The 25,316-nt window shown below is 42.9% G+C and overlaps 2 protein-coding genes across 2 annotated transcripts in view; both read left to right on the top strand.

The window, feature by feature from the left end:
- The window catches only part of LOC117041753, a 47,466-nt gene extending 42,592 nt beyond the window's left edge, over positions 1-4,874 (top strand). The window contains exons 9-11 of the mRNA XM_033140899.1: positions 243-380; positions 1,877-1,999; positions 4,683-4,874. Coding sequence (XP_032996790.1) covers positions 243-380; positions 1,877-1,999; positions 4,683-4,796 — 375 coding nt within the window. The 3' untranslated portion in view covers positions 4,797-4,874. The remainder of the gene's footprint in view (positions 1-242; positions 381-1,876; positions 2,000-4,682) is intronic.
- Positions 4,875-10,898: 6,024 nt separating this feature from the next.
- On the top strand, positions 10,899-20,231 carry LOC117060947 (membrane-spanning 4-domains subfamily A member 12-like). Its single transcript, XM_033173564.1, has 6 exons — positions 10,899-11,230; positions 14,082-14,213; positions 16,157-16,213; positions 18,507-18,629; positions 19,509-19,631; positions 20,043-20,231. Exons 1-6 carry the CDS (start codon positions 11,024-11,026, stop codon positions 20,154-20,156), a joined length of 756 nt encoding a protein of 251 aa, XP_033029455.1. The 5' UTR covers positions 10,899-11,023; the 3' UTR covers positions 20,157-20,231.
- Positions 20,232-25,316: the final 5,085 nt, after the last annotated feature.

Raw genomic sequence — 25,316 nt, 5'->3', positions numbered from 1 at the left:
CAGAACACAATTAGTACAGATTAAGGGCTACCGGTAATTGTATCTAAGACATCTTTCATGTTTTGTAAGTTTTTTAAATGGTCTAATTATGGTTAGTGACTAAGGCAGCTTCATACACACACACACACACACACACACGTGTGTGTGTGTGTGTGTGTCTGTAATTACCCTGTGTGTACAGAGTGTGTACAGAGACCTGTGTGTGCTTTTTGGTATCCTGATTCTTCATATCACTCTTTCAGGTGAAATGCAATGTGGGAGCCCACGTCACAAGTGCTACAGCGGCAACAATTGGCATAATTCTGTACACAGCACAGTTGTGTTTAAATCAACCCTATTTTTTCCAAGGCTATCCTGGTTCTCATCCAGAGAGAACATTGGTAAATGAGCTAGTCCCACAATAACTTTGATCATATAATATCATGATCAGAATTTAATGTTGTAAGTTTGGGAGGCTTAGTTCGGATGTTATTTGAGTGTCTCTTACAGCCCTGTGCCTCTTGATTCTAAGACTGAGATTTGGCCAGGAGAGGATTAACAGAACAAGCAGGATGGCTGGATATTATCTTCATGTCCCTGGCAAGAGTCTACAGTGCCCCCGTCTCTCAATCCATGGGCTCTATTGAAAGGAGAAAGCCATTTGGGGATCAGGACTTAGTTCTTTCTCTGTTACCGTGTGTGTGTGTGTGTGTGTGTGTGTGTGTGTGTGGTGTGTGTGGTGTGTGTGTAAGGAAGCAGTAGCCTGTCAGTATTGGAACTGGGCTATAAAGGCACAGAGGCCTGATTGTCTTTCTGTGAGAATCCAGTGTTATCACTGTAAACCAAACAAAGCAGCGGGATCTTGGCTTGTATATGTGTGTAAAGAGAGAAATCCTGTCCACTTCCACTGACCATCATTTCAAAGCAACCAAACCCAAGGTATGTCCAGGGGCTAGGGATGGAGAAATCTGTCTGTTTCAGTTTCTCATTTTTCCAGTCTTAAGTCCAGTTCACCACATTTCCTTATCAAAAGAGGACTCACCTAGCTATTAAAAGGCCAGAGAGAATCACGTAATTGTCTGGTTAGGTCCTTTCCAGGTTCACACCGGGAAGATATTAATAAATGTTGGGATGGAATTAAGGACCGTCCTATGGGAATCAATCGAGAAATCAGTATTTTAATTCAAGATTGAGCACCCATCCCATTCCCAGTATGCAAACTTGATGGTGTTATTAGCTAGTGGTTGGGCTTTCTGATGTCTGTATCCTTGCCCTTTGCCACGTCAAACCTGGGTAAGTGTGTATACAATTGTAGCTACAGTCTCATACACTGGGTCTTTCACATGAAAGTGGAGGGTTTTTTTTAGAACCTCTTTCCACACCTTCTCCCTACTATAAGGCAAGTAGAAACTGAACAGAGATGTCTCCAGATAGGCATCCTCCCAGGCTGGTGTTTCAGAAATAATTTTGAGATGGCTGCCTCCTATTTCATGCCCTCATATGTCACCTCAAAATTATTTCCAAAATACCTGGAGACATCCTTGTTCAAAAACAGCTGAGTCACTTTGTTGGCTGAAAGTAGGAAACTGGGGAGAAGAGAGGAGGTTCTGTTGATGAGGTATGTAGCGTAGGATAATCTCCCATTTTTATTCTCATAATGCCAGATACTGCACATCCTCAATAATGGACTTACTTCTTGATATCTTAATATTCAAGCTAGTGCATTCATTTTAGAATATTTCTATCCTACCCTTTCACAGAGACATTTTTTTAATTCGTTAATTTTTACATTTATATCCCACCTTTCCTCCAAGGAGCTCTCCTCAGACCCATTTTATCCTCACGACTGATTTACCAATATAAGAGTTGTCATTTCACCTGCTTCTCTGTTCTGCAGCTTTTCAACAAAGTAGGTAACGGGCTTTGTGCTGTGCTTCTCCTGTTCTGCTTGCTGGAGTTCTGCATCACCGTTCCAACAGCACATTTCGGGTGTCAGGCAACCTGCTGTAACAAGGAGATGGTAAGCATTTGTTCTAGAAAGCTGGTAAGATGAAAATACCTGGGTTAGACAATATGATGCTGTTGATTTACAAATCTCATGATTCCTGACCATGGGCCATGCTGGCTGGGGTTGGTGGGAACTGCTTCTTCTTCTTCTTTGGCGATCACTCGTAGCCGAGTAAGATTGTCTTCCATAAACATAGTTGTAACAATGAGTCCGTAAGTGACTGTGGAGGCCAATTCTGGACCCACATGTCCTTCCACAGTGGGGACATTGGTTTCCGGGCAGGAGTTGATCACGGTGTAGATTTGCCAAGCGTGCCTTCCTCTTAGCACCTTTCTCCCTTGCGTCCTGAGTTCGAGTGTCTTCAAAGCCCATGACAACTTTGGTAAAGGCTGTTCTCCAACTGGAGCGCTCGCAGGCCAGTGTTTCCCAGTTGTCAGTGTTTATACTACATTTTTTTAGATTTGCCTTGAGACGGTCTTTAAACCTATTTTGTTGACCACCAGCATTATGCTTTTCATTTTTAAGTTCAGAATAGAGTAATTGCTTCGGAAGACTGCAGACCAACAGCGTCTAGAGGAAACCACACCTGAGCTATGCAAACAAATGAACCTGAATGAAAAATGCTGCTAGGCTGGCATCAGGCATTTGTAGCTTCCTCAGAGACTTCAGCTGGTATCTGTGGTGTGATACTAGCTGAAAGGGGGAATGGGAAAGAGGGTATGTATCCACTAGGAGATGCACTTCCATTTCTACGTCTGTGGCTCCTGGGGTTTCATACTTACTGAATCAGGCATGGGGAACCTGATCTGGCCAGCACACCAGATCCTTATCTCTCATACTTCTTGTGGGCCAAATTTGACAGGTAGATAGGAGTACTAACCTGTCAATCATCTGATGTCACATTAATGTCAGGTGATGACCGTCTGGACTTCAAAGCAAGACGCAGAGCTTGCAAAGGCTTTGAAGTGCCGTTGATAAGCAGGCTTGAAGTCATCACCTATCAGCTGGTGGGCAGTGACTTCAAACCTGCTTTCCTTGGGGGTCAGTTACTATATCTGATTGAAATCATCCACACACCATCAGCTGCAGGCTCATCAAGCCTGCTTTCTGCATGGATTGCGGGGTTTTTTTCCATTTTTTTTAAAATTCATTTTCCAAATTATTACAAATCAAACCAAATTAATCAAATTTAATGCAATCTCTTAAAATCAGGCTTCCCACTCCTGTTCCAAACACAAGATCATCATCATTTCCTCACATAGCCGCATCATTTCTTATTTAGAGTCCAGTTGGCATCCTTCACTTGCCGTTAAACCATTCTTCCAGCTGGTCACTTTTTTCACCTTACAAACAGCACCTCTGTTGCATCTTATGAATAAATAATCCATTTCATGTGTCCTTCATATACATTGTTGTTCCAGACCTGGTGTGCTGGGAGAGTTAATTACTATCTTCCATTGCTCTGTTCTTTACAATGTTTCTCTGGATGGTACAGGGTCACATTCCATTCCTTCTGCTGTTTACCAACTAGCGTATGAACTGCAGCCATAAATAGCTCACAGAGTGCATATTCAAACTTCGCCATTAAAATCCCACTCTGGAGTTCTTCCTCGGCACACAGTTAAAGACAAGATCTCTTCTCAATTTCAGCCTTTTTACCACATCAGTTTGGCAGCAGTTCATTCTCTCCCCCACCCACCCACTGCATTCCTCCAACAGCACTCCTAGTCCAATCCAGGAATAATTTTAAATAAAATCCATTCAGCCTCTGTTGAGAGGGAAGGTATAGTAAAACCTTATTAAATTCCCTGTTGAGCATAAATCAAAAGCCTCCACCCTCTTTTCCGAAGTAACAAACAGAATAGCATAGCAGCGGCTACACACATCCTTTTCACCATGTAGCGGAGGACAGGAAAAAAGGAGACCATTTGAAAACCATAGAAAGCATAAGAAAGCACAAAGCACCTTGTCCCCCCCTTGCTTTTCTGGCTGTCGTAAGGATTCTCAAGCTTCAAAGAAAACATTCAGATACCTTCAAAGAGCCAAGCCCAGTCCTTTCAGCAGCTGACTGATCGCAGCCCATTAGCATATGTTGGTCCAGGAGCGCCCCTTGATTAATGCCAATTGTCTGAATTATGGAGAAACCGACCACAAATCATGCCGGAGACAGAGGCTCGTCCATGGCAGGGACACACTCCCAGGTCGCACCCACTCTGCCTTTCAAGTTGGTAGATATGGGCACAGCGGGATGTAGTGAGCTCCCCAGACCCCACTGGAGACCATTTCCAGGATTTTTGCCTCATAAATACTGGCTTTCCTCTGCATGAACCTCCTCGCTGCCTGCAGAGGGCAGTGAGGAGCAACCACCATTGTCTGGTGACATAGCCAGAAAACCTCTGCATGGATTGTTTTTATCTGCTGTATGTTGCTGTATGTTTTTTTACATTTTTATGTAAACTGCTTAGAAACTCCGGCAATCATTTAAATACATAATAAGAATTATGTGCATTTTCGAGAATGTCTGGTCTGGAGGGAGTTACCTACAACTGAAGACGTGTGGCATCAGCCATGCAGTTAGAGTTCTGCTTTGTAAGAATTTGGGATAATTACTTTAATGAAGATAAAGGTCTTGAAGACAGTCACCATGATGATGCCAGTGGTGAAAATAAATTCTTCTACCTCCCTTGTGTTTCAGGACATGGACCTTGTGCCCATTGTTATCGTTGGAGATGATGTGGCCCCTGCTGAAAACAACCCAGCTCCACCAACCTATTCTGATACAGTGCTTTCTCCAAGTGTTGAGGGTTAGTAAAGAGACAGGTTACGGGAGGTGCTTCACCAGAAATCCAGCTGAAATAAAATTCCAGAAATAAAATAATATTGATTCTGCTCAATACCTGAAATTATGTCTATATCTGTCTTCCAAATCTAACAGGGATGGGCCAAGGCTGGAAAATTGTGGGGCGGGTGGTGGTGGTATCCATTTAAACTCAAACCCAGGTTCCTCCAGACACCAGAACAATCTCTAATGGCTCCATTTTGGGTTCCTCTACTGTAGCTTCTTTCTCATTTCTCATTCAGGCATCATGGAAAATGTAGTTCCACATCTACCACCCCTAGACTCTGCTGCACTTGCTCAGAGAGCCAGTGTGGTGTAGTGGTTAAGAGCGGCAGACTCGTAATCTGGGGGACCGGGTTCGTGTCTCCACTCCTCCACATGCAGCTGCTGGGTGACCTTGGGCTAGTCACACTTCTCTGAAGTCTCTCAGTCCTACTCACCTCACAGAGTGTTTGTTGTGGGGGAGGAAGGGAAAGGAGAATGTTAGCCGCGTTGAGACTCCTTCGGGTAGTGAAAAGCAGGATATCAAATCCAAACTCCTCTTCTTCTTCTTCTTCTTCTTCTTCTTCTTCTTCTAGAATTTAATGAATGCTCTGCTACCTACATAACTCTTCCCACCATGTAGCAGCATCAAGGGATGCAATAAAAGCTTGAAAGTGTAGTTCCAATGTTCCCTAGTTTCCCTATATGCTGCTGTTCAGGCACATGACTGCAGCCGGTGACGTGGAATTTTGTGTATGGGCAAATGTTCAACAATGTGAAATCCCATATGCCATTTTATGGTACAGATTTACTGCCCCTGTCTTCTGCTTGTGAGAATCAGATAAAAATGACCAAAACCATAGGCACCATCTCTGGGGGGCTGGGGGGGGGGCTAAGGCACCCACAAAATTTTTGCTGTGGGTGCGCTGCAGTGGGGCACTCCATCATGTGCCCACAATGTTGGGCAGAACTCAGTGCACCTGACCAAAACACATACATCCTTTGAAATTCTCACTTATACGAAATTTGTGGTGCAGTTCTCCAACTAATGAATGCTTACAAAACTGCATATTTTAGGGGAAAGTGCATTATAATCAGTGTTTTCTAGAAAAATAGGTTCCGGTGCTCACCACTAAGTTGTTACAGTAAGTGCCACACTTTTTAACAACAACAAAAAGAGGTGAGTACCCCTCACCTCTTGAGTACCCCCTGGGGGGAAAGCATTGATCATAATGAATATATTTGTGAAAATCAAATAAAAATTGTATTCAGAGCAATTGCTTGCAAAAATGTAAACACTAGTCAAAACTGCATACAATAAACATGTTTATTAGAAGAAATTCACACTAGAATACTGAAGAATGTTCCTGAGGATTTTCTTAATGCGAATTGCTGCAGAAACGTGGAGAAATGAAATTCAGATTGGGATAAAGAGAAACTGAGGGAACAGAAATTGCCAGATCCTTCTATCCCCCACCATTAGTTTATTTATCTCGCCATCTTAGTCTACAAGTAGAAAGGGGGAAAGTGAGCACTTAATTGGAAAATAAATATGGTGAGATGAGGAAAAAAAATCTCTGATTAAGCAAAGAATCAGTGCTCAAATAGAGCAAGATGTCCTCCTACTTCATTAAGGAGGATCTAAAACTATCCCATCTATTTTCAGTAAACATAAAACCACCTTACTTAGTTACAGAGAGCATGATGCCACCAGTATCATGAAAAGCCACGAAAGCTGCTTAGATACCTGCACCTCCCTGGACAAGTTCTGATGGACACAGACTCTCCTGTATTTGGGGCTTTAATCGCTGGTGGGAAATGAAGCTGTCTCTCCAATGCTTGCCTCTCTCCCAGCTTCACAACAGGCTATAGGCAAGGCTAGATTTAAATACTGCAGGCTCTTGCCCAGACTGTTCCAGAGCTGTGAGGCAGGCATGTGGGAAGACAGCTTCATCTTCTTCTAAGGACCACAAATCCAGCTCCCCTGTTTAATAGGCTCCCCTGTGTATGGCACTTCAGCTGAAAGACTAAGAGGTTGCGTTTCCAAGTGTCTGCCTATCCTATCTCCACTAGGTAGGATAGACATGAAAATACAGTATAGCTTGTAGAAGGAAAAAACAAGGACAACAAAACCAGTCAAGAGAACCACAACTTCTAAAAGATGTCAAAGAAGCTGGGCCTGAGGTGATTATAAGCATGAAGCAAACATGAGTATACGGCTGAGATGAGGAGTGAACATGTTGAAGAGGAGTGTAATTCTACCGCCTGGCTCCACCCCTGACCACCACCACATACTGGACCAAAAACGGGACTAGGACTTTATGCATCTGTTGCTATACATGCGTAAACTTGAAGGGCAAGTAGTTTTCTTTTAAGCGTGGTTTTTCATGCAATAATCTTTTGTAGAAAAAAATGGCCGGTGTCCTGGAGAGAAGCAGATTCGTGGAATGGCTACTCGGAACATGGTTTGGATTAGGAGGAGACACGGGTGGCGCTGTGGTCTAAACCACTGTGCTTCTTGGGCTTGCCGATCAGAAGGTTGGCGGTTCGAATCCTCATGACGGGGCAAGCTCCTGTTGCTCTGTCCCAGCTCCTGCCAACCTAGCAGTTCAAAAGCACGCCAGTGCAAGTATTGTAGATAAATAGGTACCACTGTGGCGGGAAGGTAAATGGTGTTTCCGTGCGCTCTGGTTTCTGTCACGGTGTCCTGTTGCACCAGAAGCAGTTTAGTCATGCTAGCCACATGACCTGGAAAGTTGTCTGTGGACAAACACTGGCTCCCTCAGCCTGAAAGCGAGATGAGCGCCACACCCCATAGTCGCCTTTGACTAGACTTAACCATCCAGGGTTCCTTTACTCTCTCTTTTTTGCAGCCTAAACTACTGAACACCTGTGCAGACATTTGGAAAGAGTGAAAAGGAAAGGTTGCCAAATATTCTTGTGAGGGTTGGTAAAATTTATGAACAGTTGTTGTTGTTGTTGTTTTTAAACTTCTTCTGAGAAATTTCAGCTCACTTAAAGTTGAATGAAACTGTTCGTGTGGATGGATGAGGGAAGCAATGGCAAGAGGAAGACCAGAAGAGGAAGCAGGGAAGCCAAAACAATTCTAAAATATTGCTGTACTAGTAAAATCAGAGAACAAAATGAAGCAACCTTTAAGAAGGATTGGAAAATGTTTGTAGATTATTTTAAACATTACTGTAAACATGTTAGTACACAAGCAGGTTTGGAGTAAGTTCAGCAGTAAAAGTTATTTTGAAAATAAAGTTGGGGAAAGAAGGTATAGATTAAATATAATATGCAGCAGCAAATGATAAACATGAGAAAACCATGGAAGGGTGGGAGGGAAATTGATTTCTTAAGTGAATATTGGAAAATATTTGAAGAGTGTTTTTTTTAAAAAAATTAAAAAACAATTTTATTGAAATATCCTTAAAAGTATAATCAAATAGTCATACAAGCGTTATTACAATATTACATTTGAAATTAAAGAGTTACAAAAAAGCAAAAAGAAAAAAGAAAAGGTAAGTTACACACACAACTCACATCCAATTACAAAAAATTACAAATAATAGAAGTAAATTAGAAATAAAAGTTAAAGTTATAAATTAAAAGACTTCCTAAAGTTCTGCTTCGTGTTCATTACAAATACTCCTGTCAATGCTGTTTGATTTATTTTTCCCCAATCAAGCTTACATCCAAGTATTTTTATTTATGTCTACATTTTCCTTACTCCTGTGAGTGAATCACTCCAAACAGATCACCAATCTTGTTTCAACTCCTTCTTTTTTCATATATTCTTCCACATATTTCCATTCTGCTGACACTTTTTGGTTTGAAATATTTAGCTGCTGTCATTCTTGCCAAATTCATAAACTCTACCAGTTTTAAATGCCATTCCTGTAATTTTGGAACCTCTTCCCCTTTCCAATGTTGTCCAATTAACATTCTAGCAGCCGCACACGAGTAAAGGAAAACATTTCTTCTATCCTCTGGTATTTCTCCCGGCAGCATGCTCAACAGCAACGCCTCCGGTGTCTTCTTAAAAGTAATTTTTAACATCTTTTTCATTTTTTGATATATTATATTCCAATAATCTCTAATTTTGACGCAAGTCCACCAGCAGTGGAAATAATTACCTACTTTTGCCTGGCACTTCCAACATTTATCAGAATTTAGTTTATATATTTTTGCCAATTTTTCAGGAGTTAGGTGCCATCAGTATACTAGTTTTAAAATGTTTTCCTTTATCCAGGTGCAGGCCGTGAATTTCATACTAATGTTCCATAAGTTATCCCATTGGGTTCGATAAATTGTTCTCCCTATATCTTGGGCCCACTTAAAGAGTGTAATGGCTGAAGAGTGTTTTATTAGTGAAAAAATATTTTAGTTTTTTTTAAATACTAAAATAATCTTAAACAATATTTTTTTTAAAAAAAATGAATCCACAGTTGTGCTCAAAATTCAAGGATGGCAAACTCAGGAAGGCCTTTTGCCAAATAGTCTCCAAGGGAAGACAAGTTGGTTTTTTTTTTGTAATATCTCAGGAAAGCTAAAAAAAAAAAAGGAAGTTTTCAAAAAAAAAATGTCAGAAAATTATTTGTTGGGAAATTTTAGCTCAGCTGTAGTGGAATAATCAGTACAGGGTGCTGAATACTAGCTATGACAATTAACCAAAGAATTTTCAATCAAATTAAATTGTCTGTTAATACCTTGATCACAACAATGGCAGAAAGTATGGGGGCATTCAGTACTATGAATATTGTGAACTTTCTGATAAGAAACTCAATAGACACCCGTCAGCTGACCCTCACTACAAGTTTTTAAGTGAAAAGAGCATGTAAATTGACAGTTGGAAAAAGGATCTTATTGTGCTAACAATTCTTCTGCAGGGAGGAAGAACACCTGGAAACTTATTTTGAAGATATGACAGCTTTGGCTTCACTTACAAGAACTTGGTTAACAATGGGTGGCTGCAATGTTTCCAGTGCCTGTGTAAGGAAGCACAGGTGGTTTGTGCTGGTAGATGATGTGACCACATCTTGAATTGGTTCTGCCTGAAAATGAATAAATACCACCCCACTTCCCTTTTACTCTGTCACATTCACCCTGGCAGACTGAGAAGAAGCTCATCAAGAAGTGTTGTGTACGGTATGTACAGTTTGACTGAGTTAAATGAATTTGGGGGCATGGCCTTGATTTGATCCAGGGCTCAGTTCTGAAAAGCTTGAAGGAATAACAAGGTGTTTGTGATAACATGCAGAGGTCTTTCTCCTCACTACTGAAAGCCAGGACCCCTCTAGGGAACAGAAGCTACTAGTTCAACCAAAGCAGAGCATGTAGAAGGGTTGAGTCTTTTATCTGAGAATTCATCCACTGGGCAAGTGTGATCACTCTCCAGAATCTCAGTTTGGGGAGGCATTGGCCAATTAAAATGAGAATGGCCTGTATAGGCAGAGAAAAATATTGTGATGCAGCTTACGATTCTGTCTCAGGTGGCATCCCTACTAGTTCCTCTGGCACCAGGACAAAGGGCTACCCTCAAGTGAATGCATCCACAACAGTTGTGCTTACTTGAGTAGGTGTTCAAGTTTCTAAGCAGTTATAGCTTCCGTGCTGGTTGATTCTCTCTCAATGAGTCTTCCTGGCTCAACAGCAGACCTGGTGGGAAAGGAGAACTGGAAGTGGGAGTGTTGAATGCATAGGCACAAGCTCTATAGGGCTGGAGCATCTTCAGCCTCTCCCCCCCACCAAAGTCTTTGGGATGGGGCTGGGTAACCCCAATATTGAGGGGGCGGAAGAGGCCGAGCCCTTCCTCCCCTACCCGTCCCCTCCATCCTCCTCTCTCTTACCTTTGTCTACTGTCCTCTGCCGCAGGCCTAGTGCAGCCTGACGGGAGGTTGCCCCGGGCTGTGCATCTGCAACAGTTGCATGCATGACTGTGCCCCCCCCCAGTGTTGGGCACAATTTGACACCTCTGGCTGTGTGTGTGTGAAACAGATGTAAGATGGTAGAGCAACAGCTGCAGGCCCATTACTATTTCCTCTTCCTTCATGCTTCCTCCAAGTTCTTTGTCTTCCTCCTTTCACACTTGGTTGTTCACATCCTCCTTTTGCTTCCATTTCCACCCCTCCATTTTACAGCCTCAGTTCATTTATTTGTTGATAAGGGTTGTTTTTACAGACATCTTGGAGAAGGCAACAGATCCAGCAGCGATGGCTGACAGAACCATAGTGTTCCTCCCCCCCAGTTGTGACAACATAAACCAGGCAGGCCAGGGGGCCTCAAATACTGTTCTCCAACTACCAGGGGCAGTTCTCCATGGAGGTCAGCAGCTTGGAGGCCCTGATAACCAGCCTCAGCAGAGCGGGCAGGTGGGAGCCATGGAGAAACTCCGCTATGTTGAGACCAAAACTCTGGGGGTAAGTGAAAATGAGATTTGCTCATGTTCAGGCTTATGTTCAGTGGTTTCCCTGCAAGAGTGATGTCAGTGCAGAAAAGACTAATCTTATCAACAAGTTCAAGAGGGTAATGCAAAGGATGGTCTCAATTATTCTCTTACCCAATGTGGATTTGTTGGATGTATTTAAAAATGCTTGGGCTGTCTGGCTGACTGGGTTGGTGACATATTCAATGGAACGTTTAAGTAAGTTAAGAGTATTACTGATGAACCAGTCCCTGGCAAATGGCAATGCAAAGCATTCATTTTACAAGAAGACAATATTCCTCTCCAAATCAGAGGAGAAGACAGTATGTAAATGACTTAAAGCAGGGGTATATCTACAAAAATAAAGGTGAGACAATAAGTAGTCTATTTGCAAATACTTAGTTAATACCCCCAGTCCCACTAATACAAAAAAAAATCTCTATAGAAACTTACCTGTCCCCATCTGCATGTTTCCATTGGGAGGAGCATAGAAAGAGCACAATATCCTTCGGTTGGTTAAACCTCCTTAGGAAACATGGGTAGGGCTCACAAATTTAAAGACATAGCGGCGGAAAGCCCACAAACACAGCTGCATGTAATTACAGGAATCCTGCAAATTCTAATGTTGAATTTAATCCATGTGGAACTAGTGTATTGAGTTTATATACTTGGACTCCATCTGGGAAAGTACCGGTAATCTGAACACATTAACGCCAGTGGAGTGAGTTGAAGATATGTGCTTTACAACAAAAAAGTGAAAGACATCACAAGCGTGGTTTTGTGCAATAAAGTGTTCAACCAGCGGAGCCTCTCTGATTTTGCCTCTAATGCGGGATCAGTGTTCTAAAGTAGGAGTCTTAACATGGCAGGTGGTGGCATCAATGTATATCAACTGACAAGAGCATTCAATTAAATAAATCACATTTCTGGTGCCACACTTAGTGAACCCATTTGTTTCAGAATCGTGGCGCTGTTAGGGACATGACAAGAGGCAATTTCAATATCCTGCTGTAGCAACCACAAGCCTTAATTCACAAAGTGATGTCACTTATCATTGGCTTTAAAGGAGAAGAATATAAATAATGTTGTCAGCCAGTGGAAAAACAAGGTGTTATGTGGGGTGTGTTTGAACCCACATTTGTGTCCAGCACTCATGTGTATTCCCCAAGAGGTTGAGGAACTTTTGCTGGAATGAAATGTTGTTCTGCTATAAATGTGTTTGCCCTTAACCTTATGTACCATAAAGAAGTTCATACACCAGGAAATAAACAAAGATTGGTTAACTAATTTAAATTAATGTGACAGAGTATATGTGTGCTGCTTTCAGACAGCAAAGTTACACAATAAGTGGGCAGCCAATCACACAGCATATGCATCTTGATCTTGAGAGCAAATAGGATCCCCAACTATCCCCAAAACCTAAAGAGTGGGCATGACAATTCTACATGGTATCCATACTATGAAGAAAAGAAAAAAGCAATGCATACCTTATCCTGAGGCCTAATCAAACACAAAGTCAGAGATCAGAAATCTGTGCCTCCTGCAAGAGTTAAGCTCTTCCCTTAAAATTCTGCACAAGCCATCCATAAAAAATACCTCGCTCATTCTTTTGGTCTGTGTTCAGCAAAGCATACAACTGATCCTTGTGAAGCAAAGAGGGGGTCCTGGTGTAGCTTTCAGGTACCCAACCACTGAAAACCTGGGGTTTAAGGGTTTTTTTTGAGGGGGGAGTGTTGAACCAATGTTCAAAAAAGAGGGGTCTTTTTGGATGAGTGTCCTTTCTTCCTTTATGACAGTGGTTTTCAACCAGTGTGCCGTGGCACCCTGGGGTGCCTTGAAGGATAGTCATGGGTGCCACGGGCAACACTGGCCTCTGTCCTTCTTTCCTTACCTGCCTCCTCTGATGCCCTCTCACTTCTCTGCCTCCCAAAGGCTTGTGCAGCTGATTGTTGCAACAGCCCTGGCTATGAGCTCCCCAGGCGAATGGCGCCTTCGGGGAGGCACCTCTGTTTTCAGCTCAGAGACCAAGGGTGGCAGCGAGGGGAGAGGAGAGGAGGCTGAGGGAACACGCCACAAGGGAGGGTGTTCGAAAAAGGGTGAGAGGCTGCCAGCTCTTCAGGCAAAGGGTGACATAACTGGGCTCCTGAGCCCCACAGGGGTGCTGCGGAAAGAATGTAGTCGGTCAAGGGAGCCGTGGACTCAAAAAGGTTGAAAACTTCTGCTTTATGCCATGGTTTCTGCCTGTTTGCTATTTTGTTTACCTTTGGAGGAAGATTCTATGCGAAACCCCATTCTTTCTTACAGGAGGTAATAGTTGAACATTACTAGTAACACAGCATAGGAGCCAATTCCCAGGAGCCAAATTCTTTTCGCCCATCCCCAATAAAATATTTGAGGGGGCTGCTCCCCAGTTGATGGGCATTGCCATTCAAATGTTTTTTTGTTATTCAGGTTGGCACCCCTGTAACACAGAATTGTGTGCTGATATTAAGTGTTACAAGGTCAGGATATCTACTCATACCTTCCAGGGCATGTTTAAGATAAAGACAAGTACCAGGGTCAAAGGTAGTTCCATGATGGGGGTCTCTTTATATCAAATTATGCCACATTCATTGATGCCACAAGCTACAGGAATAAACCACACAAAATGTTCAAATTATGAGACACCATTACAAGGACTTAGAGGAGGGTATTCCTCACACAATCTAGGGACCTGAGATGCTTTTTACTATTTTTCTGTGTGGGCAACTTGAAGTCATTATTCAGGGGGTTGTTGTTGTTGTTTTTTGCCTCTTATCAGGGCTCAGGAAACTGTTTGATCTTGTTTGTGTAATTTTCTCTCCCAGGTTGTCCAGATCATGATTGGATTGGTACACATTGGCTTTGGGGCTGTCTCCCTTGTTCTTGTACACGACTCCATGTACCGGTATCTTGTTTTTGCTGCTGTTGGAGGTTATCCATTCTGGGCAGGACTATTTGTAAGTAGTTGGTTATTTGTCTTTGAGGACCAGTCTGTTTCAGTGTCCATGGTCATACAGAGCATACATTTAATGCACATTACAGCACATCCTTCACACATGCCCAACCATCCTAAACTGTAGTTTAAGGGTGCTAGGAATTGTAGCTCCATGCAGGGCAAACTACAGTTCCCAATTGGGGGTGTGTGTTCAAGTGTATGGTGTGTGTACACAGCTTTGATCTTGGAGAGGATGTGTCCATAACGTTCCTATTCAATTGATGACTTCCTTTGTATTGAGAACTAATAGCTAGTAAACAAGTCATCTCTCTCTCTCTCTCTCTCTCTCTCTCACTCACTCTCACACACACACACACACAGAGAGAGAGAGAGAGAGAGAGAGAGAGAGAGAGAGTTCTGCAAAATGGAATAGATATAGATGAAGGAAATGTGCTCATGCAGGAAACCTGCTTACCTCCACCCCAGTGTGGTGTAGTGGTTAAGAGCGGTAGACTCATAATCTGGGGGACCGGGTTCGTGTCTCCACTCCTCCACATGCAGCTGCTGGGTGACCTTGGGCTAGTCACACTTCTCTGAAGTCTCTCAGCCCCACTCACCTCAGAGTGTTTGTTGTGGGGGAGGAAGGGGAAGGAGAATGTTAGCCGCTTTGAGACTCCTTTAGGTAGTGATAAAGCGGGATATCTAATCCAAACTCCTCCTCCTCCTCCTCCTCCTCCTCCTCTTCTTCTTCTTCTTCTTCTTCTTCTTCTTCTTCTTCTTCTTCTTCTTGTAGAAGTGAAGTGTGTAGGCTGGAGTCAACTAAGTTGTTGCACTAGTGGAAGCCAGTGCCAGGATTCATACTGGCACAATGAGACTTCCTCCGCTCTCCACCTTCCCATGCCCCCACCCTGCCCAAACTTGCTCAAAAAGATGACAATAACCCCCTGAACAGAGCAGGGGAGCAAGAGAGGGTGTTGTTTTGTCTGGCAAGCAGAAATGCTTTGCTAAGGCCTCTGAGACACCTGTTCCCTTCACAGACCTACAGTTCCCACTGTTCCATGGGAAGAGAAACTGATTGTTAAACCACTCGGAGAATTGTAGCTTTGTGCACCGCACCCTTAACTCTCAGCTCCCTTGACAAGCTGCAGTTCCCATGATTCTTTGAGGGAGAGGCATGACTATTTAAAGTGACTGTAACACAGCTTTAAATATATAGTGCAGATTGAAATCAAGTTATACTATCCCAGGATGTCTTTCGCAAGAAATGTAGAAAGTTTTTTAGTTCCATTTGTGTTATGTACTGAGCTGAATCCTAGAACAATAGGATCCAGAATGCAGCGGTCTGATTGGTCCGCAGGAGCCACCCAACCAGCTCCAGGTGGAAGTGAATCCGCAACCTGATTGGCCTACAGGAGTAGCCTGGAATTAGCCAATCACGTGGGGCCCATTCTGTAAATAATGTATATATAGCTGACGTTGTGGGGAAACATTCATTCATTGCTACTATGAACTGAATAAAGAGCATGAAATTCACACTTGACTCCTAGTATATTTCAATTTGTTTACCAAAAGCAATGCTTTTGGTTGAGACAGTTAAGTCATACTGCCCCATCCAGGAAAACTTGGGCAAAGCCTTTGCAGCAATGGTGCTTAGTCCTCTGCATAGGACTACAAAGGACTGGCACACATGGTTCAACAGGAAGAGGGGAATCTTATGTCAAAGCCATATTCAAATGTTTAACATTTTTTTTAGTTAAAACAAACAAACAAATCTCCTTGTCAGTTTTCAATGCATTTATGTTGGAGAGATAGTCAGAAAGCCAATAGTTATTTGGTAAAAGAAGAAAATATGCTATTATCTGACATCAGTCCCAAAGTACTGAGATGTTGGAACTAAGGAAAATGTTATGTCGTTTTTTTTAGTGAACAACCCAAATGATCTTTTCTTTTTCTTCTCCTGAATAGTTCATTATTTCTGGATCCCTGGCTGTGTCAGTTGAGAAATATCTTAATACAAGCATGGTGAGATACACACCATTCCCTCCTCATTTGTATTGCTGGATAAACAAACAAATAACTTAGCCTTCTTGTTACATGTCTGGGTATATGGGCCCCTCCAGACTGGTGTTTTATTGCAGGTGGTTCTGCAGCATGGTCTTGCCACAATAATAGTGCATTAGTGGAGCGTTTATTCTGCATAAGTTTGTTCTGTGGTGCTTCCCTAATGCTATTACACTATTGCTGTCTGAATGGTTGTTGTTGTTGTTCAGTCGTTCAGTCGTGTCCGACTCTTCGTGACCCCATGGACCAGAGCACGCCAGGCACGCCTATCCTTCACTGCCTCTCGTAGTTTGGCCAAACTCATGTTAGTAGCTTCGAGAACACTGTCCAACCATCTCATCCTCTGTCGTCCCCTTCTCCTTGTGCCCTCCATCTTTCCCAATATCAGAGTCTTTTCTAGGGAGTCTTCTCTTCTCATGAGGTGGCCAAAGTACTGGAGCCTCAACTTCAGGATCTGTCCTTCTAGTGAGCACTCAAGGCTGATTTCTTTGAGAATGGATAGGTTTGATCTTCTTGCAGTCCATGGGACTCTCAAGAGTCTCCTCCGTCTGAATGGTTATAGCATAGCAAAAGCAGGACAAAAGTAAACCAGAATGCTTGCAGTATGAAAAGTTGTAGGATGTCAGCAGGAGGTTAAGAGATATGCACTGATTGGAAACGATACACTCTGACTTCCTCAAAACGTTTGCACGTGCAGACATGTGAAAGCAGGATCACGTGTGACTGTCCCAACAGCGTCATGAGAACAAATAATAACGAATGTGCAATTGAAAGGATCTCTGTAGGGGCACTATAGTAACTGTCTACAGTATTCTGGTGTGCATTTATCGTAAATCAAAGCAGCCTGTAAGACTGGAGCTCAAGGTCCACAGCCAACCTAGAACAGAGGGTAGCCGAGGCTCCCTCAAGTAACACCTCTTGATTCCAGCCCTGGCTGGAAGGTGCTACCGTGAGATTCAAAGTGGGGATCTTGTTCCAGCGCCCAGGTCCCTTGCTGCCTGCAAACCAGAGCAGCTCTTAGAAAGAAGAGTCTGTGGCTTGATCTTTAGTGTACTGCCGTTCGGTACTGCAGCTCCCTAGGAAATCACAGAAAAGGTGGCAGCCCATTGAGGGTAGCTTCTCTGTCACTTCTCTCCTGCTTCTGGTTATCCAACTTTTTGAAAGTGCCCTTATGCAGCATCGGCATACTCTTTCCATCCGTCAATGCAAATTGCAGTGCAAACCTAGCCACATCTACTTAGAAGTAAGCCCCATTGAATCAACTGGACTTGCTCCCAGGTAAGTGGGGTTCTAAATCTTAAATGCATCCAACAGAAGTAAAGTAAATCAGGTGGTAATCAGGGGGGGGGGTCATTATGTTGCTGGGGAGCAGGAAGTGGCTATTTGTTATGTAAAACAAATGCCCTCCTTGCTTGCCTAGCTACACACACAGACCTCAGTCCTTGAAGTACTGCTGTTTGAAGGTTTTCCCAAACACTTCTGCAGACATCGATTTGCAAGTTCTCATACTTGCAAACTATGCAGACAGCACGAGCAGTTGAACCATCTAGTTCAACCTCCTACAATGTAGGAATATGCAGCTGTCCCATACAGGGATTGAACCTGCAACCTTGGTGTTATCAGCACCATGATTTCTAACTGAGCTATCCAGGCACATCAAATCCAGTTTCATAGACTCAGACTGCATCTAGACAAACCAAAGAAGCGTTTCAGTTAAACGTGTTGCAAATTTTGTATGAGAAATCGGGTGAGCAAAAGCGGGACTCCACAGCCCCATCTAGTGTTAGAATGCATAAACAACACATATAAAGCATTTTTTCTTTGCCAGTGTAGCTGAGTCCTCAGTTATATTACGCTGCATGTGTGTCCAGGGGCTGGCTTCCTTCTCTTGCACCCCTAGTTTGAACTTAGTTCATGTTCTGTTCACCTAGCAATTCTGGGAACTACTTTCAGGTGAAGTTTAGAGATTTTTGAACTAATCCAGTGAACTTCATTCGACTGAACTAGTTCATTCCAAACATCAGTACAAATACAAATAATAGGAAGCCTGCACAGTTTTGTGTGGCTGACAAATCCTTCACACTGCTTCAGAATGGTCTTTAGATTTCTATTTCCTCAATATAGCTTGAACTCAGGCCTCTTGCAAAACAGGTATTTCGCTTCACATTGTTTGGGTGTGACTCTCTTCATTAGACTATTTGCCTTTGAAGATGGACCTCTGTTTTTTGGTAGTCTGATTCATTGTATCTTTCAGGTGAAATGCTGTGTGGGAATGAACATCACAAGTTCTATAATGGCATTAGTTGGCATCGTGCTCTATTTGACGGAGCTGTGTCTAAATCATTATTCTCCTACTCTTGCCATTTATTCTCGTGAGGTAAGTGAACAAGTTCCAAAAAAATGTTGACATTGTGGGCAAAATCTGGAGAAAGGGAGAGAAACCCAGACCCACCCCGAGCTTTGCTTGCACTGCAAGCAGTTCCCACTTCAAGAGACCAGCCTCTGGGAATTCTAGGAATTGTAGCTCTTTGGGAAGACAAACAATTATCGGTACCCTTAAAAAAAACTTCCTGGAATTCTTTGGGTAAATTGCAATGGTTTGAAGTAGGATGATACTGCTTTAAATGTATAGTGCTGGTAGCGTCTTTGTTTTTTGACACAGTAGCTCCCAGATATTCTCTTTAGCTGCTTCTTTTGAAAACAAAGTGTGAGGCAAATGTCAACGACACAGAAGGGTCAATAGCAAAACTAACATATGTGATTTAAGTGGGCTTTTTCTGATTCACCTGCCATACAACCTGATAATATATCTATCAGGATGTACATTGGATAGTTCCTCTGTGTTCTATCCTATATTAGCAGCCTTCATGCAGGTGGCAAGGCACAAAATGAGGTTTTTAGCCTTATGTGTGCACTACACGTATCATATCAGGGCCTTCTAAATCCTATTCACTGTATGCCTGGAGATTTGCTTTGTGATGCTGCAAAATGCAAACATACTAAGAAGGTCCCAGCTGCACAGCCATGTGTCTTACTGTGTTATATTCAAAGAGGCAGATGGATGTCAGTATGACCTCTTGCCCAAACGATTCTAAATAGTCATCACCACTGCCTCCAGCTCTTCTCCACATGAATTTTCCACTGATGTTGTCAGGTCAGAATTTTTCTTAGGAGCTGCATTGAAACCACTGAGATGATTTTCTGGTACATAGAGATGTGTCCTAGTTGTCATGTCACCTGCTTCTCTGCTTTGCAGTTAAGCCACCAAATAGGTACTGGTCTCGGAGTCCTCCTCTTCCTGTTCACATCCCTGGAGTTCTGCATTGCCGTTTCCACAGCCCATTTTGGGTGCCTGGCCGTCTGCTGTAACAATGAGAGGGTAAGCATTGGAAAGCCTCGCTCAGAAATTAAGCAGATCGTATTGAAAATATGGTATGGAGCAGATATTGATTTGTGGATTTTAGAAATGCCTTCAGGCTCCCACGGGATCCTTTGCAGCTCTCTTGGAATCGCCAGCTGTTACCTACAGTAGAGGGCCATGGTTCTGGACCACGAGTCTGATGCAGCCTAGGAAGTCTTCTGTTCCTTATTCATGCATCCCTCAATACAGCAATAGTATTTGATATGTCTGTAAAAGGCTTGAATGGCCCTATTCCTTATCAGTGTGGTATCAGCTGCACTGGTAGAGTTCAGCTACAGAGGGATTTAACAATTTAGAGCAATTGTTTAGATAACGGTAGCATGGAAAAAAGGACACCATCATAATAATGTATGTTTGTGTGTATTTCAGGCCATAACTTTCATGCAGTACCCCATCTATCGAGGTGGTGTGAATCCTGCTGAAGGCAACCCTGCTCCTCCAGCCTCCAGTGCTGAACTTTCTTCCAAGGAAGAGGCTTACTAAAGAACCCAAGAGAAAAGCGATCAAAGATATCACTTCCAAGAATCCAGGAAGTGAAATATTATTGATGTATTAACTTTTTTTTTTTTTTGCAAATATATCCACCCAGGCTATGTGCTTTTGCTGCAAATTTTAGTAGATTACCCAGTTTGATTAATAGTCTAAAATGTTAGGGTATGGAATTATCACTGATATTGGAGTGGGGGTTGCACACCTGATATTATTATTATTATTATTATTATTATTATTATTATTATTATTATATTGAATTTATATACCACTTTATAACTGCAGGTCTCAGGGCGGTTTACAAAATAAAATCAAAATATAAAACCACAAATCCATAATCAAAATTAAAACAACATCAACCACCCAATAACCCCCACCCCCCAAAAACCCCACATTTTAAAAGGGTATAGGATGTCAATCAAATCAGCCAAAGGCCTGGTTAAAAATGAATGTTTTTGCCTGGCACCTAAAGGTGTGTAATGAAGGCGACAGGCGAACTTCCCTGGGGAGAACATTCCACAGACAGGGAGTCACTGCAGAGAAGGCCCCGTTCTCATGTTGCCACCCTCTGGACCTCTCAAGCAAGAGGCACACAAAGGAGGGTCTCAGAAGATGATCTCTGGGTCCAGGTAGGCTCATATGGAAAGAGGCGGTCTCCTTGAGGTATTGTAGTCCTGAGCTGTTTAAGCCTTTATTGGCCATGTAACCCCATCAAGAGCAGGCAATCTCCCACCCATCCGATCTAGGGAACCACCCACTAACAATCCCTCAGTCTTATCTGGATTGAGTTTCAGTTTGTTGGCTCTCATCCAGTCCATTATCGGGGCAAGACACTGGTCCAGCACTTCCACTGCCTCACCTGCAGATGTAAAGGAGAAATAGAAACCTCTGAATAACCCCATCTAGTGGTTTCATGTAGATGTTAAACAATGTGGGGGATAGGATCGAGCGCTGTGGAATCCCCCATTGAAGGTTCCATGGGGCTGAAAAGCATTCCCTCTTTCAAGAACTATTGTTTTATTCGTATGCAAATATGTGCAGATATATGAATGGCTGAACACAACACCAGAATAGGGGTTCAGCCATACTGTTTCTCTTGCAGGCTTTCCACAGGCGAGAAGAGGATGCTACACTAGATGGACCATTGGCCTGATCCAGCAGCCTCTTCTTACGTTTTTATGTGCTCATACAAAATGTTTACCCATGCAGGTTTTTCAATAAAATGATGAAATGGGTTTCCTGCCTTTTGATGAGTACATTTGCTAACCTGCATTTCAGATGGCCCAGCAGTTACTGATTTCTACTGTGGGGGGTGGGATCTCTGGAGCATTCAAGTTTTTAATGATGATGATGATTTTCCTTTTTTTGTGGTGACAACAACAGAGCAGCAGCACTAAGAACTTCAGAATAACCACAGTGTCATATGTCCATGTCTCATTTCTGAGGTTAGTTTAGTAGGTCTCCGCACAGGTTGCCACCATTTCTCAAAGGTGGGTTCCGAACATGGCGCTCTTGTGTGAAGTCAAGGAATGGTTGCCAGGTATTGTAGAGATTGCCAGGTATTGTAGAGAGTTATTGTAGGTTGCCAGGTATTGTAGAGAGTTATTGTAGAAGAAAGAAGGCTGATCGCCGAAGAATTGATGCTTTTGAATTATGGTGCTGGAGGAGACTCTTGAGAGTCCCATGGACTGCAAGAAGATCAAACCTATCCATTCTCAAAGAAATCAGCCCTGAGTGCTCACTAGAAGGACAGATCCTGAAGTTGGGCCTCCAGTACTTTGGCCACCTCATGAGAAGAGAAGACTCCCTAGAAAAGACCTTGATGTTGGGAAAGATGGAGGGCACAAAGAGAATGGGACGACAGAGGATGAGATGGTTGGACAGTGTTCTCGAAGCTACTAACATGAGTTTGGCCAAACTACAAGAGGCAGTGAAGGATAGGCGTGCCTGGCGTGCTCTGGTCCATGGGGTCACGAAGAGTCGGACACGACTGAATGACTGAACAACAACAACAACAACAATTGTAGAGATTAAAGGGCTTCAAATTCCGCTTGGCTTTTTGTATCTGTCTGGCCAATGTGATTGGCCAGATCCTCATGTACCATGAATCAATGTTCAGATGCTCCATTGTGCACCAATACCAGGCTCCCTCCATGCGTGCTGCAACTAAAAGAAAGGTCAAAATTCCTTGTGGTGAAGCTGTGAATTTGAAGCATCAAAAATTCCAAGTAGGGCGAGATCGGAAGACATCTGGAAATTAATACTGAATTCAACTCCCCAGTAAATTGAGGACCAAAAGGGTTGAAATGTTTTGCATGAGCACATGTGGAAATATGACCCAGCCTCTCCACATCCTGACCACCAATCAGCTGAGGTGCCTGGGCTTATATGTAAGAAATGTAAGAAATTTGAACAAGAGTAAGGTGCCATCTATGTGATATTTTTAATGATGACACTCTTAGCTGGGCAAACACCAATTTCACAGGTATCTTGGACCAGCGTGTCCACCATTTGGCATTAGGATGTTCCACAGGGACATCTGCTTCCCATGGGATTTTTGCAGCTATGAGATTAGCAAACTCAGTTTCAATTAACACCTTGTATATTACAGATACCAAACCTTTAGATATAGTGGAAGGATTAGCTACATTTTGAGGATAAAGTTGCTTGACTCTGGAGTGATCTTGATGCAGTTGTTGCAGCTCTGGTAGAAGTACCCACTGCAAGAAGCAATGATGTGATGTGGGATCATATTCAGCTGAAACAGTCAGATGTTCTCTTAAATCCTGTGTTTCCTGACTTCTGAAATCTAGCAGTGGGGATCTAGTGGGGTCCAGAGGATGGTTAGTGCTTCACTGCATGCAGGGATGGTCCTGCTGCTTTCAAACAGGTGGTGCTTTGAAATAAATAAACTTTACAAAAGACAGAAAAGCCTGTTTCGCTGTTTAACCGCAACCCATCCAATAGTTTTGCTTCTGTGAATTTTGAAACACTATTTTTGGAACAGGAAGCTGGAAGCTGAAAGCAAGTGAACTCAACAACTACATAAATCACATTTGTCAGGGCGGTTGGAACAGTGCAAGAGGAATGGAACACCACAGCAGAAAGTGAAAACCATAATCAATAAACCAAGCCACTGTGCTTTAGCACAAATCACAGAGCATGGCAAGCAGAGTTTCAAATGCACAAAATGGGACTTCCGGCGGCGACGCCATTGCGGGTGGTCGTGGGCTGCTTCGGCTGCGAAGCGCCCAGTCCATCCCGGGGGTTTGGAGCCCCGCTACCGCAAAGCGGGGCTCCGGTGGGGTGCGGGAAGAGCGTCCCGCACCCTGGGCTCCCCGGCTGTGCCCGTTGTGGCTCCGAACCCTTCCCTCGCTCCCCCTGTAAAGGGGGAGTGGGGGTGAAGGGACGACGGAGCCGGGCTATAGGGGACATGCCCCAACCGGGATGTAAATGCGGCGGCAAAGCCTGTGATGAGCGTCTAAGTTCTACCTCTGATGTATGGATCTAAAGAAACCCGGTGGTCGTGAGTACTTGATTGGACTAGATATTATGCTTTTTGGACGATCCGGGGGGAAGGAGAAAGGCAGCCTACCTCCCTCCCTTCGAGTGAAAGAAACTAACCAATTTGAGTGACTGCTGCTACAGAACTGGTTATAAAGTATTTGAATTTTGATACATGAGACTGTTAAAAAAAATTTTGGGGGAGTAAATTTGCGGAAAATATCTCCGTTTAAAGCTGCGGTATTTGCGCTCCGGCTTGGAAAAAATGGCGACGGAAAGCTTAAACTGAGGTGAAAAACAACTCTTATAAAAGGAAGAACATAGAGACAGGAACTGTAATTTGACACTCACTCCCTCCCCCTCTACCATCATGTTGGACTGTGTCTTTGAACTTGTTTTGAACTCTGGACTAACGGATGGACAAAGGCTCAATGCTTTGAGGCTGGAACTACTTTATCGGAAAGTGAAAGTCTTGTGTGGGGATTTGAAAAGAAATTTACTTCCCACAGAGGAGGCTTTTAAAAACTTTGACACTTTGGAAGAAAACCTTGGCAAGGAGCTGAGAGGGTTGCTGGAAGGATGGAGAGAAATGACAGGGCTACTCCGGGAAAAAGATTCGTTTTTTGGGGGTGGCAGCCCCAGGACGACGATAAGATTTGTTATATCCAGACCCCGAGGTGTGAGCTCGGGGGCAAGGGACAAAGAATTAAGATATCTACAAGAAGAAGAGGAATGGTGTAAAGAAACGGAGCAGCTGAAAGAAGATGAGATGGAGACCCTGAGGCTCGTTGCAAGGAGGGTTCTGAACTGTGCCTGGATCTGTGGACATTTGGAAAAAGAAGGCAATTGGAAGTTTGGCTCTGGCGTCACCAGGAGAAGGATAATGGACAGAGGGGGAGTGGGGTGAAGTATTAAGTAAAATCTAAAACGGTCTGTTATGGCATTTTGAAATCGGAGGGTGAAGACTGTCAGCTATATTTAGTTTTTTTTTTCTTTTAATAAGAAAGGAGATATTTGAAGCTTTTATGTTATTAGCAGCAGATTAAAGGAAAAAGGAGATAGTGTAGATTTGATAAGAATGATCTGTGAAGATTTATGATGATGTATTATTAGTAAATTTAATATAAGATGATTAAGTTTATAGATTAAGATGATTAAGATGATTGTTTTATTCTATATATATAATTGTGTTTAATTTTTAGAAGAAGAGGTTAAAAAGTAGATTATGGGTATAAAATCGAAGGTGAAAAGGTAGGGGAAGTCAATCGTCAAGATTAAGAAAAAGAAATTTTTTTTTGTGAGATGTTTAAATAAGAAGGAAAATCCTGGCAATGTTTGTATTTGATTTATAAATTGTATTTGTTTTGTATGTGTATAAATGTAGGTGTGGATATGGGTGTATGTTGTTATAAGTAAAAAATGTCAATAAATTCTTATAAAAAAAAAATCAAATGCACAAAATGAAGAGGAGTTGGTTGCAAGCCACCCCCAGAGTTCTCAAGCACACAGCTCTCTGGCTTCTTGGTCCTGCAATTGGACTCCTGGAGCAAAAAAATTAAAAAAGGTGCCCACCAGGGCAGACATCATCAGAAAAAGGTTTCAAAACAAACAATATACCCAACTGAGCATTGTGATGCCCCATGATAGAAC

Source organism: Lacerta agilis, chromosome 1, assembly GCF_009819535.1.
Source record: "Lacerta agilis isolate rLacAgi1 chromosome 1, rLacAgi1.pri, whole genome shotgun sequence".
Taxonomy (NCBI): domain Eukaryota; kingdom Metazoa; phylum Chordata; class Lepidosauria; order Squamata; family Lacertidae; genus Lacerta; species Lacerta agilis.
Note: the sequence above shows the minus strand (reverse complement) of the source record. Positions and strands in the feature narration are given on the sequence as shown.

Coding starts and splice junctions, on each gene's coding strand:
- LOC117060947 (XM_033173564.1), top strand. CDS start 11,024: ATGGCTGACAGAACCATAGTGTTCCTCCCCCCCAGTTGTGACAACATA. Junction 16,214..18,506: donor AATATCTTAATACAAGCATG/GTGAGATACACA, acceptor TGTATCTTTCAG/GTGAAATGCTGTGTGGGAAT. Junction 18,630..19,508: donor TTGCCATTTATTCTCGTGAG/GTAAGTGAACAA, acceptor TCTGCTTTGCAG/TTAAGCCACCAAATAGGTAC.